Genomic DNA, 14,887 nt, shown 5'->3' with positions numbered 1-14,887 from the left:
TGTACGGCAGTTATCACATGCCTGTAGCTGCAGAATAGGGGAAAACAAGGGGAACCCCAAAGTTGACACTGGACACTCCTACAAAGTGGCATGGAATCCTTAATGCTGGACCTTCATTTAATTATCTGAATTTTTATCATCTGAATTACAGCACCTTAGTTTAAATGTCTCATCTGAACTATGACATCTCCTGGAGCACACTGTGACATGCTAGTCGAGAAGAAATGGCACTACCCACTTGTCCACCAACACTGATTACAGCAGCAACCCAGTTCTCCTGGGTTTTTCTACCATCCCAGTATTGACCAGGCACAGACTTGCAAAGCATTCACTGTAAGATGGTGGTAATGCTACACTGGAAGATGACCTCAAAGTGCAAGATGCATAAGAAACAAAGTATTTAATGGCTTATTTCAAACTTTATTAAACTTTAATAAGTCTAATCCAAGTAATGTTAGATACTCATTTAAAAACTATATTGTGCAACTTCTGAACTGACTACCTATGCTACTTTAGATTAAAGGGATTTTGAATGAGCATAGAGCCAAATTCCTTTTTAGAAGACTTCTAGCACATCTTTACCTCTCAAAGCAAACCTTCAGCTCTACCTTATTCACAGCTCTAATGCTCTAATGAAGTGCTTCACGCACGCTATAACTCCCCTCTTCCAAACAGGCAGGAAAAGAGCTGGACTCACACAAGGACTGGCTTCCCAGTAATCCGGGGGTGTCTGAGGACCTCGGCCATGGTCTCTTTGGTCTCCTCGATGCGCGCCACGTCGCTTGAGTCCACCACAAACACCACCCCGTAAGACTCCGAGTAGTAATTCTTCCAGATCCCCCGAATCCTCTTCCCCCCTCCCAGGTCGAAGATGGTGACCTCAAATTTCCCCTGCTTCAGGTCAATTTTGGAAAACCCCACAGTGGGAGCAACATCCTCTGGATTTTCTGCAATAAAAATTAGACACCAGAACCTTTTTGATCTCCAACAATCTTTTGAGGAAAAAGCTAGTTATTAACTGACACGTCATGGTTTCATTTATGCATTTCAATTTCATCAAAGCTTTATGCTTTCACATTATTATTTTTAATGAGTTAAGTCAGCACATAGCATAGAAATATATCAATGAAATATACATAACATATATTATAGGAATGTGTAGAGGCATAAGCTATGTCCCGACTGCCCCAAGAAGTACAGATGAACTAAGAGACATCATTATGCTTTGATGGGTTCAAGCATTGATTTTTTGGGGGGTACCAAATCAAGCAGCTTTTTTTCAGTTTTGCTTTTTCTTCTCCCCTAAACATGCGCTAGCAATCTGCAGACAAAAACGCACACTTGAGGGTAGGCTCTCAAGACAAGCATCTGTTTGTGACAGTCATGCCAGGTTTCACTTAAGACTCTCAAGAGTCCTCATTTTACTGTATATCAATGGCATTTGACCTCTCTGCAGCAATTCCAAATCCCAGCTTTAGAGTGGCACTTTGCAGAATTAGTTATATTGGGTTCAAACCACTGTGCAGGACAAGACAATTCGTCTGCCCCCCAAATTGTCTTCTCAACTGTATGACGTTTAACCTGGATGAGGGTCTGTCACTAATGACCTACTCTCTCCCTGTTGTTGATCTTTCAACAGCAGAGAAAAGGCACTGCTGTGGTGAGCAAGATAATGATTCACAAGATAAATGTTTTGACCTTGGAAAATAAAACAGAATAAACAGATAAATAAGGCACTCTTTGGTATGCAGCAACAGAACTCCAGCCTTGAACTTGAGAGCTGTTTTCAGTTTTTGCTTTCCGTTTTCTTTTGCACATCTGCTGTAATTAAACTGAGTTTGGGATTTGTAGCTGGGACCAGAATGATAAGCAGGCTCCCCTATAAATGTCACTTGTAATGGCTCCAATGTGTACTTTACTAAATCAATCACCAGTATGTACACAGCTGTTAGATTTCTCTGGCACTGCTGCAAATGTACAGGTTTTTCCTAATCACTGACAAAAAAGCATGCAATAAGGGTGAAACTCACCTCCCTGAATCCCTCGGACAGTTGCTGTTTTTCCAGCATTGTCAAGTCCCACCATCACCAGGGTCACTTTCCTAAGATGACAAAGAAATATCCGATTACAAGATGTGGATGGGTTTTCAAGAGTTGAATAGAAACACTGCGTTTGTTGGGACATCCACTTGTTCGGAATGGTTCTGGAAAAACCAACATGCTCTTTAGTGTGCGAGAGGATATGAAGTGTGTTATGTTATGCTTGCAGGATTGTCACCTACACTAAAAAACGTTCTCCTGAAGCTGTAAACACTTGGTAGTTCTCCAAATACTGATACCTTATTTATTATACAACACACTTCATTTACAAGACTGTCTGCATATTGCCGAAAGCAAGACCAAAAAACATTTAATTCTTAATTGAATTCATTTAAACTCACTGCATTGAACCTAATTTATATTTCCATAAGGTTCATATTGGATTTAGATTGAGAGTTAAGTATATAGCATTCTTCTGAGATGATTAAAAATGCAGTCATCCATAAGTGTTACTTAAGTTTAATTGCCTTTGTTTAATTTGAATCTTAGTCAATTGCTCTGTGGCACTAACATATTTGACTGCATATTACCATTATGATTTCCTTTACTAGCAGAATACTGCTACTATTCAGTGAACTGTAAAAGATTAGTTATTTCCATATCAAACAGTATTAACAGGATCTAATCTGTTGCACAAAAGTGCTTAGAGACATACTTTCTGGGTAACTATTCACACATCATGAAAGTAACTTACAGTACCTTCACTAAAAAAAGAGCGCATCAGATTTGTCAACACTCCTCAATCAGGAGCATAGCTACATATGTAAACAACAATGCAAGAATTAATCAACATCAAGTAAATCTGTTAGTCCTCTCCCCCTTAATTACTTCTGAAAGTGAGCATACAATCCACAGTAGGATTATAATCTTGCCTTTGCTGTAAACAGATAAGCGTCTCTCAAGGTGCGATACCATGTCCAAACAAAATGGTGAGAGGAATCTCTGGGTGTGTTTTTTTTCCATGCATTTCTACATACTGAATTCTGTATAGAACTGCCAAAGACATAGATCTAAAAGTAAATGCAGCTTGGGGCAGGAATATGCTTCTCTTCATGAGTGACAAAGCCCGACCCGCAGTATTAAATTAAACACGATGCCAACCCCACTGACTAATAAAAAGGGATCAGTTTAGAAATGCAGAATCAGCATTTGGCCCTGCTCACGCCCCTGTTAAAGCCACAGACTGTTTACATGCCAGGGAAGTTCTGAACTTGAATATACACTGAGGAATATACAATTAGGACATTTTATTTGCAATAACCTTTGTTACATTTGTAAGTATTTGTGATACTATTGAGGCAATCTAAGGTGAATATATATATATATTAATCAACTGATTTTAATATTAATATATAAAATCACACTTACAAAACACAACTTATTTTCTGTTTTAATAAAAATGACTTTGTATAGTGTTACATTTTGACATGCTTCACAGTACTCAGCCTTGTTTGGCATATCAAAATGCATACATCTCCTCTGTAAGATGTAAGACTACAGATTCAGTATAGAAGAGCATATTTTCTCATTTCACTTCTAATTTGGATATAGCTGAGAGCTCACACAATTTTCACTTTTCATGCAATTTTAACGGTTCCTTTAGAAAGCTGCTGCTGCAGCACATACAAACACCTTCTACATTAAAAAGCGAAAATTATGCAGCCTTTTTACTGTTGAGTGAAAAGAGAAACATGAATCAAAAACTGCACAGAAACAATTCTGCTGTTCTATTTGGATTGCTTTCCTAATAAGAAACTAACCCACTTCCTCTTACCAATGCCAAACTGCAGTGACACCTACAGGAAATTGCATTTACTGCAAGATCACATTAAAACAAGAACACCTTAACATTGCTTAACCAATGCCTAGTGAATAAGATTGTCTGGAATACGAAAATACAGTACATTAAGTAAACATCTCCTTTCCAGACACAACCAAATCATAAGCGAAAAGGGACAGAGCTAAAAAGGCCTTTTGTTAAATGTACTGGTTTTAGGGCAAAATCAGTTGGTCACTTTAATACGGTAAATTCGTCCTCTCAATCATCAGAACGCTCTTAAGAAATACTTAACTGCGGAGTTTCCGCTTCAGGGCCATTAACCGCATTACCAGGCGGACAGTCTTCTGGAACCAGGAGGGCTTCATGAGCTGCAGGTAGGCTGCTGTGATACTGACTGACCACAGACTTCTCAGCGCTATGAGCCACACTCCCTCATCCCAAATCCACCCCATGCACAGATTAACAGGGATTTCACCTACCTCCCATAACACAGAGCTGTGCGATCACATGAGCAGGCCATACGACTTAAATCCCCTGCTTTCTGGATTTAGAAACACTCTTTCTTACCGATAAGCGCATCACTTCTAATAGAAGAAACTGAGATATATGAATACAAAATCCAATTCAACAGACAGATGTCTTTCTTTTTCCCTTGAAGTTTACACCCAGGCCTTTCTTGTGACTTGCATAATAAAACGCTGCTGTACCAAAAGTACGTTCCCATTTATGTTGGAAAGGATATAGTTTACAGCTGCCACTTTTAGGAGGTTTTAAAAATTCAGTATTGTGAGCGTACCAGCATATTAAAAGGTATTTTTAAAGCGCTGCAGAGAGCCACAGCTTTCACATGTTTGTTTTTGGAAAAAGCCACCTCCCAGCCTCTTTAAATTGCCTTTGGCCATATGGCACAGCAGCTGCAGATTATAGCCTGGTTTACTCCGATATATCCGTTCCACAATGCACTCACACCTAGGGGCCCAGAAACCCCTGAACAAGGATCTACACAAACTCCACAATTCTAGCTCAATACCTGGTTGTAAGGAATATACTAAATTATTTTAAAGCTTTTTACTGAGGAAGTACTGGTATTGAAACACAAACAATCTGATAATCCTATGCTGATATTTTTTAAAAGACTGATGCCACCTATATATGGACAAAACCCCTGTTCATTTAATAATGCATATGATTCTGTACACAAACAGGCCTAAACTGGTGTTTGCTTTTCATGTTCTAGTGACAGATCAGCCCTGTAGGTGGCTCTAGTTCATCCCAACCAGTCATTCAGCTCAGAACAGGAAAACAGAGGAGCAACAAGGAATGATATACAGTACAATGCCTGACCAAATGCAATCATAACAAAAGCCCATTTTATGGCACCACAATACTTTTGACAGGGAATGCAGCGCATATGTGCTGGATTTGTAAGATTTTTTTTCTCATATCATGAACACAGCACACGGGACAACACACCTGTGCAGCAGAGTCTCCGGGATTGGCAGTGAGACACAGGCGGATGCTTTTGTAGCACAACATTGTTGCTTAGCTACTAAGGTGGACAAAGAAAAAAATATATTGTGCAGCAGAACAGAACAAGCTCAGGCAGGTCTAGTGCAACCTGATGTGTGCAAAGCTGGACATGGGGGCGTTCTAAAAAGCTCTCATCAAATCAAATCTCTCTTTACATATTTTATCTATGGAAAACTAAGCCTACTATTTTGCCAGTTTTAGGTAATTACAAAAGGTATTGTTTTGTGTTGAGATGGTATTTGAACTGCAGGGCCAATTTATTTGGTTTTTTTTTTTCTAATTACTATTGTAGCCACCCAGCCATTCTTTATTCTATTAAGAATAAATAATTGTTGAATACCCTGGCTCCTCTAAAAAAACACCTGAATGAAATCCTCTAGGAAGAAGAAGAACTTCTTTACACAAATAGTTGAGAGAGTATGGAACAAGTTACCCAGCCATGTTATTGAAGCAAATACCCCGGCATCGTATCAAGAAAATGTTGGATTAGATCTTCGGACTAATTTACTCCTAACTCAAACAGGTCAGATGGGCCGAATGTCCTCCTCTCGTTTATAACCATTCTTACTGTATGTCCTCATATTTTCCTCATACATCTTTTTTATTTTGCCTGAAAGTTTTTTTCTTTTTTTTCTGCCGCTTTCTCAAATTTTAAACTGTTAATTTCTGAAGGATTACTTTTCCTTTCATGTTTTCAAACTGAATGCGTCACAGTCTACCAGCACATGGAAAATTAAACTTAGGTAACTGCAGCTAATCCTATTATATATCTACTTAAGTCAAATGAATGGATCATGCTATGCAAATGCAGTGTAAGGACTTACAATGATCACACAACTGCTGCTGTAAGTGACACGGCAAAATTGTTTTAATTACACATCTCTTGATGCTTCAGATTAAATTTAGCACCATTAATCAGCTACTCTTGCAAGCCTTTTCAGGATCTGAAAACAAACGAGCAGCGGCAGTGAATTTTGTTTTTTTAAGACCCGGGATGATTTAGCTGGCAAGTGAAAACAGAAGATTTTCTTTCCCCTAATTCTATTCTCCGACACCCTGACACATTCTCAGTTTGCACAGCTCGGTGCAGAACTCTCGGGCTGCAATATAAACGTACTGTATGTAACTATCTGTGACTCAGAGACACTTAACAGTCATTCACCAGTGTGGTTAACTGCCACATGTCACTCACTGCACTGAAGACTCCGATCTAGGCATGTAGATAGAACAGACTGTTGACAGAGGAAGCCAATGCTGACGGCAAAATCTCTTTCCAGAATGGTTTGGAGGGTACCCATCCAACAGAGTTTGTGACAGCAGCTCACTCTGAAGTCTTTGATGGTTTTGAACCTCCCAGCCATGCCCATCAGTTTCTCACCTAACGACCAAGATGAGACAATCCTCCCTGGCCCAACATAGTGAAACTCCAACACTTCAGAAACAAGGATCTGATCTTACAGTTATACAGGGAGGAGGTACAACCATCATTCCATGTGTAAATCTGCAGAATCATTTCTCTTTTCCCCAAAGACACTATACATTACTAGTACTAAATGATTTCTGTTTTGACCTGTTTTGAAAAAAGTGATTCTGAAGGCGACAAACAAATATGCAACAATTCAGTACAAACAGAATTCCTTAGCAGTGAACTGAAATCTCAGTGTGATTTCGCTTTTCTACCACAAACACAGCGCAAAACACTATATGAGGCGACACACCAATTCAGGGAGCCCATGCTGTTACACCCTGTCTGTCTCCTTATGACCTTCAATGATATACCTTCATATGACCTACTCTTATCTTCCAACAAGGAAATCAAAAGCTTCCTCAAGCAACAATAATTCCTGGCATTGTTATCATAATATAAATATTTTTGCAGGGATCAACCTCAGATGTGCATCGTGACAATTCAACAATGAACATCAGCGTGGGAGATCAGCTGAATTTCTGGGTCAGTACACCAGGCAATGATAAAGGCATTAATCACAAGAATGGGATCCTAAACTATTTCCGGCATGTTCAGATGTTAAAAGATTTATGCTATTTAGCAACACTGTCAATATGCTATTATATACAGTAGACACAATAATATTATAAGACGACTTTGTATTGTAAGAAAATAAACGATAATTATTATGCCTATATTGCACTCCCCTCAAAACGCTTCACAGGTAGTGAGGACTCCCCACCACCACCACCAATGTGCAGCTCCCACCTGGATAATGCGACAGCAGCCAAAGTGCACCAGTACACTCACCACACGCCAGCTATCAGTGTCGAGGAGAACAAAATGATGAAGCCAGTTCATAGATGGGGATTATTGGGAGCCCATGACTGGTAAAGACCAGGTAGAAATTTGGCCAGGATGCCAGGGTAACACCCCTACTGGGATTTTTAACGACCACGGAGAGTCAGGACCACAGTCTTACGTCTAATCTTTTTTTTTTTACAGTATAGTATCCCCATCACTATACTGGGGCATTAGGACTCATACAGACCACAGGATTAGCACTCCCTACTGGTCCCACTAACACCTCCTCCAGCAGCCACCTTAGTTTTTCCCCGGAGGTCTCCCATTCAGGTACTGACAAACACCTACTTAGCTTTAGTGGGTTGCCAGTTATGAGGTGCAGGATGATTCTGACATATACGTGATCTGTATCGTCATTGTTTAATTACCAGTTCACTCAAAATCCATCTTCTTTTTACTGGCAGGCTGGCAAGGCCTCTAATGGGTGAGATCTCTATCTCCTCTCTTTAAATGTGTACATTAACCTAGAGCCTTCGCTAGCCCTGTTCTCTCTCCCTCAAAACAGGCTGTCAGTAGGTAACTGGCACCCTTCCAGGCAACTGTGTGTTTACAATCTCATTGTATTTATCCCCTCGTGGGGCATTTAGTAGCAGAAAATCTTCAATGACACTTTATCACTCTAAGGAACGTTTGGTCTTGTTACCTGATGTCACATTCTGTTCCGGTCCCCTCATGTACCACAATCTCACAGGGCTACTGGCTAGCTCAGGTACGTTCTGTAAGCTCTTGAACTTCCTAGATCTATCTTAAGTTTCTGACATCTATGTTGCAAGTTATTAGGCAAAAACACAATCTTTCCCCAGTCAATACACTGGAGACTCTGACTTGACTTAAGTTTCACCTCTGTAGCAACTCGGTCTATTGGTCGGCAGTTCGTTTTTCTCCACTAGGACAAGGAAGTCAGTCAGAAGCTGCTCCCACACTCCCCTGCAACTTCTGCACTTAGGGGGAGCAGTCCTCACCCTCATCATTTTTGGGCCTTTTGGGGTCACAGGCACTGGCCCTCAGGATCATTATGTTTTTTGGGGAGGGGACACTCCTTCCCCCTTGTATCCTAGCAAAAATTCCTAACCATTTCTCCAACCAAGTTGCAGTTTGGATCTTAAAGTTAGGCGGACCACATTCTTGTTTTTTTTAGGTTAGATTTTCACACTCACAAAACAGAAGGCTTGCTTTGGAGTCATTACAGCCCTGACGTTAATCGAAGACTGACAGCCTTGCTTGTTCTTCACAGGACGTATGCTGCCTGCTGCCTGTGAGTATAGGAACACCCAGAGTGGTGTCCCATTGATGAGCTGACTTCCTCCAGCTGTGGTCGCCTAGCTATTCCTGCGACTCACACAAGCTCTATCTCTTTAATAAATACACCTCGTGTATGACACACATGCTTCCCACCCAGCCTAAACCTAGAGAGGCAAACATATAACATTCTTTTAAACAAGACAATCTCTGAACACCTTTTACTCCCTGGGACTCACACCATGTGACAGAAGATAATAACACAAGGAGCACACCATGATCACTCCAACTTTTACTTTTTCCAATCTCTAAATTACATACACTGAGCTTTCAACCAAATGTGTACGAGACAAATTCAAATCGTTAATATGCCACTAAAAGGGCAGCATCCTACTCTACCATCCAATTTAACAAATTCCCCTTAATTGATTGTGTAGCAGGGGGAACCTGCACATAAAACCACCCCTTAATATGGCCTGTTAGGGGGTGTATGGAATATCTCTGCTTTTAAACATCCTTGCTACTCTGTATTTGTCTGTGTAGGTGTCCACCTAACATCTCCCTTGTTAGAAAGTATGAAGCAGTGTAAAACCCTACCCAGTGGATCCAGTTTAGGCCCGTCTCCTCAAAACTCATCTTTTTATCAGCGGAGAGATACAGCTATGATCGAGTCTGCAACTTGGTGAAAGCTTTCCCTGCCCTCTATAACTGTGTACCATAACCTAGAGCCTTCACCTCTAACTACACACACACACTCGATCTCCCTTAAAACAGGCTGTGAGTAGCATTACTCATTCCCCTCCAGGACTGCTGCAAGAACTGGCCCCCTTCCTAGGCTCTAACCTTCAGTTCGCACTGCCACACCTCACAGCAAGGGTCTGACATATCTTTAGACTGTGGAAGAAAACTAGAGCATCCAGAGAAGAGCCAAGGGGGGAATATGCAAAATTCACACATAGGTGTCCCAGATATACCTGTAAAACTTACACAAAACATTTATTATTGAATAATTTCATATAATAATAATTGCTTACACTTATATAGCACTTTTCTGGACACTCCACTCAAAGTGCTTTAAAGGTAATGGGGACCCTCTCCACCACCACCAATGTACAACTCAACCTGGATGATCCGACAGGAGCCGCAGAGTGCCAGTACAGTCACCACACATCAGCTAGTGGAGAGGAGAACAGAGTGATTCAATCCATGGGGATTATTAGGAGGCCACGATTGTTAAAGACCAATGGGAGCTCACAAAAAGTATAATGTAAACTGTAGACCATAAAATATTTACAGATACGTAACATCTCCGGTATATCATGTGCTAAACAGATTTAGCATCAATTAAATTTAAAAATTAAAATTAAAATTAGCATCTGGGAAATGTCATCCGTTTAGAAAGACCACTAGTAATACTTCTGACGGAGCTTACGTCAGCTTTATTAACTGGAATTTTAAGGGACATAACAAGGTCCTATACCAGCTCCATCACCTCAGGCTGGGGATTTACCTTAGTTCAGGAGCCTAGTTTTTCACACTGTGAAAGCATGAGAAGCACTCCTTATCTCACTTCCATGGGAGGAGCAGGGAAAAGTTAATTCCACTCCTACTGTCGCATCCCAATCCACTGCTATTCCAAACAGGAGATGCAGTCTAATATACTGGCAGATCTAATAATACAGACGTTCGTGATCCTGACAAATGAAAGGGGCACCTTAATGGGATGATAGCAGTTATAGAGCCATCTGACTTCTGACTGATTCTTACTTCACCTGGCATTCGAAGTATACAGGTATCAGTCAAGGTAGTAAGTTCATCTATGTCCAGAATTTAACCATGGACAGCTCCTCCCCAAAAATGTCTCCCATTGCCTAATTCTACTAATGCAATCCAAAGGGTCCTGAACTCTTAACTCTCATTCTAAGCTTTCAGGGTTTCTTGTTTCCTACAGTTAATGTTCTCATTCCACTCCTCTACTCTTGCCAGAGAACTGCAATCGCTAAACATGCTCTGTTCAGCCCACTGTGCCCCATGTATCATGGCATTTGAACTCAGATTTATTATCTGATAAAAGGCCTGCAGTTCATCCCCTTACTAGAATCCAATAAAACCTGAGATGTTTCTAACACAGGGGTCTCCGAGTGACTGTCACCTAGTCTCAGGCTTATGTGGTCAAACAAGCCACATACAGCATGTGCAGCACATTATTTAGCTCTAAAACAAGTATGTGATGAACTGATGTATGGTAGTCACTTGAAAACAGGATGTAGAATATTCTTATTTCTTTTATATTTCACAAAGTCAATCTATTGGGTAAAGTATCTGCCTAAACTGCAAAGGATGTGTAAAATATTACACTGGAAAAAGGAGGGTGAATGTATAGACACATATACAGCATTTTGCCAAATATTTCACTATTATACTATCAATAATTTGAAAAATGCAGTAACAACAAAAGAAGAATTGTAGTTTTTTATTTAAACTGGAAACTATTTGATAGGCAGCACGGCATGTTATTCCTTCGCTAAGGACCCAACATCAGCAAACAAATACATCAATGTTTTTTTTCTACTTAAAAGATTCGGGACACAACAGGTGTGTGTTTGTTCTACCTGCCGAACAGCGTGTCCATCACTGGCCGCTGGTAGGATGGCCTATCATGGGTAATTTAGTACTGGGAACAGCAGTGGGTTCTTTTCGTGAATGATACACCCATTTAATTTCTTACCTAGCGGGCTCCCGCCACCGTTTCAGCCAGTTACAGCAATTCGCCATCAGACTGAACATGGCACCCCAATCTCGCCGCCTCGGAGGAAGAAAAGTGCGTTTTTACTCCTCAGTGGGACACGGAAAGACGACACCGTGCAACACATGGCGAAGAGGACATCCTTTACTCCAGGGTCTGCCCCGCATCCACGCAAAACAAACCGTGCCTGGCGATTAATCGGCAGCAAAAAAAGGAAAGCAAAACAGAAGAAGGAAAATAAAGTTATTTTTTCTGATACACTATCGGCGTTGTTGTATACATGAAAAGGCCAGCTGTGAAGACGAAGCAATGTTAAATCTCTTTGTCCCTTTGCTGTAGTACTCTCACATACTGATGCAACGTCCCAGCCAAACCTAACAGCACCATCCAATATTAGCAGTTTCAAAGCAGATGCCGGGTTGTAGTTTTGTTTATTTTAAAAAATAAAAATACGAATCCCTGGGCGTAACGATCCATTTAAAGAAGAAGCGACAGAAAATTATGTAGCAGAAAAAGACGACAGTAGTCCTTGTTTTCCGATTTAAAACTAAACCAAACGGTCATTCGTGAATACAGAAAATAAAGATTGCTGTGTACTGACGTCGTACAAATGTAGGTATGTTTTTTTTCCCCCCTTCAAGCACGGAAAGAAAAAAAAGGCACATGCAGCTTGCAGGACGAAGCTAATATTACCGGCCTTCTCCGCTTTGTTTACACGGACCCCCAGCCTGCTGCTATAGCTGCAGCCGTGATTGCGTAGACGCACGACATACGCAGCAACCGGCGGCTGGGGGCCGCGTCAGCGGCTCTGTCTCGGCGAAGCCGCTGCGCAGCTGAGCGCGGAGAGGTTCATCTGTTTCAGAGCAGGGCGGTCAAGACAGCTGCAATCCGCTGTTAAACACAGGCTTTCACATAATTTCTCAGAATATTAAAGATAACCGCCACGTAGCGAACATACCTTTTAAGATCAGGGCAAAACGCGACGTTATAAATATTAAAATGATTTAATTTCGCAATTAAGTGTGGGCTTCAGGCAATTGTTGCAATGGATGTGGATTTTCATTTCTTAGTTTTATTTCTGAGTTCTGTTGCCGAATTATAAATAGGAGCTGGTGTGTCAAATCGACTATAACAAAATTGCTTTAATTTATTTCTTTCTAAATACTGTACCTATTAGCAGTCTGGTGCCAATGCAATACTTATAAAGTAAAGTACAGCATCATTTAAAATAAATAAAAGAACATCATTGCATAGACCTTAATGAATTATTTTGCTGTCTGAAACACTGTAATCAGTGTGTAATCACACTAGAGCTGCATAACTTGGCCATTTCAATATGCTATAGCATTTATTTCAGATAACCGTTTCTTTTGTTTTCAATTTTTGTACAATTATGTTCACGTTTCTTTAATTAGAATATGTTTTTCTGCAAATGCCCTGAGACTTCAGCTTTCTAATGGTTCTGCTCCTCTTTTCCTTACAGTAAATGAGCATTTGTATTTATATTCAAGGACCTTTATAGCATGGATAGTTTTTGATTCGTTCAAAATAATAAGTACTGAAAACCTACAGTATATATGTATGTACAGTATGTAAAATATATGGAAATCTGACTAAATACCTGTCACTCTGGGCTTGTACAATCTGCCCTTTGTAAAATTTGTTGTGTGATTTGAAAGGCAATTGGTTACGCCAGAGCTAATGTACAATTATTATTATTTAGGGAGGTGTAAAGTACACTTACCCTTCTCATGTTTCTAAGTTTTCATTTGTAAATACCTTTCAGATGTATGAGCATTTGTTTATCACTTAGAGTTTGTGTACTACAATGTATAAATAAATAATAATAATGTGTTACTTTGAAAAGGGTGTATAGACTTTCTATAGGCACTGTAAGTCCTAACTGAATCATGTAATGCTTCTCCATAGATTTGAAGCTGTTGCTGATTAAAGAAGGCTGTTGTGTTGTGTTCTGTTGAGTCTGTGGTCTTCTAGGAGAATCACAATTTGGTATCCCAACCTGTAAGATGTACAATGCACATGAAGGAACATAAGTTCCAGATACAGTATATACAGTAGACATTTTCAATTGTATGATGAACTGTATTTCACAAAGCTTCCCTTTTTAATCAAAATGAAAAACCTGTTGGGTTTTAGAATCACATTATTCTTTTCATTATGTTGAAACAATTGAAAATGGTAAACTGTCACACATTTCTGGATTAACACAATTTACATAAAAGATCATTGTATATTCTTTGAGCTGCATTGCTTCAATGAGAGGTAAGACTGTCTGTTCAAAATGCTGTACCTGAAGTAAACACCAGAGGGAACTGTAAGAAAAGAAATTCCACTTTGAACTTACTAAGCATTCAAATAAACTTTATGAAAGTATACAGATTTCACATCATTTTGATTAATCATTCGTTACTGTGACAACTCGAGTGACTGTTGCTTAATCCTTACATCGCCTCATTAGTGAGAGGATTGATCGGGCACAAGTAATGAAGTGATTTAACCTTTTGAATGTCACTCCTGGTCAAAATCAAAACAGAAAAACACAAAAAGGAACCAATAAGCCTGGCCTGTCAAGAAAACAATGCCCCTGTGTCATCAATATGTTGTTGGGGCAGCCCATCAAGGGGAATCACCACCACTGGAACCAAGTCCCGGTTTTTGACTAAATAAGGGTTTTTGCAGACTATCCTAATGGATGTCAGTGAGAGTGGAGTAGACACGTAGAATAATACATTAATTGTTGTGTACAACAGACAAATCAATGGTCTGGGCAGGAGTGACTAATCACTACAGAACTACCAAGGTATTGATGACTGAAAACCTGACTGCGCGGCACTACATTGATCACGTCCTGGGGCTTAACTCACTGCCCTTCCTGTAAATTCAACAGCACTATTGTTACTGGACAATACAGCAGTCCATTACAACAACACATGTCCTCATGTGTCTGTTGTAACAACAACTTTCTGTGAAGAAAACAAATATGAAAGTGATATTAAGGATGCTCTGTTGGCCAGAGTTAAGCCCCGTGGAACATCTGTGGGATCTGGGGTTCAGAGACCAGGGCACAGAGACTGTACATGTTTGCATAGGCTCTGAGAAAAAATAAACAATAAAATTCCACAAGACAGAATTTGCAAACTGGTGCAAAGCAGACAGAAATG

General features: G+C 40.1%; 1 protein-coding gene across 4 annotated transcripts in view; it reads right to left on the bottom strand.

Moving 5' to 3' along the window:
* Positions 1-12,537, bottom strand: part of arl13b (ARF like GTPase 13B) — a 35,728-nt gene extending 23,191 nt beyond the window's left edge. For 2 of the 4 annotated variants that reach the window (XM_088608815.1, XM_088608841.1), the window contains exons 1-3: positions 11,688-12,489; positions 2,031-2,101; positions 698-947 (exon numbers count right to left, since the gene is read on the bottom strand). In XM_088608815.1, the coding sequence (XP_088464941.1) occupies positions 698-947; positions 2,031-2,101; positions 11,688-11,746 (380 nt within the window). In that variant the 5' untranslated portion in view covers positions 11,747-12,489. Of the gene's footprint in view, positions 1-697; positions 948-2,030; positions 2,102-11,687 lie in introns of all 4 variants that reach the window. The other 2 variants (XM_088608834.1, XM_088608824.1) reach the window with 2 other exon arrangements.
* Positions 12,538-14,887: the final 2,350 nt, after the last annotated feature.

This window comes from Lepisosteus platostomus, chromosome 2, assembly GCF_059453375.1.
Source record: "Lepisosteus platostomus isolate fLepPlt1 chromosome 2, fLepPlt1.hap1, whole genome shotgun sequence".
NCBI lineage: Eukaryota > Metazoa > Chordata > Actinopteri > Semionotiformes > Lepisosteidae > Lepisosteus > Lepisosteus platostomus.
Note: the sequence above shows the minus strand (reverse complement) of the source record. Positions and strands in the feature narration are given on the sequence as shown.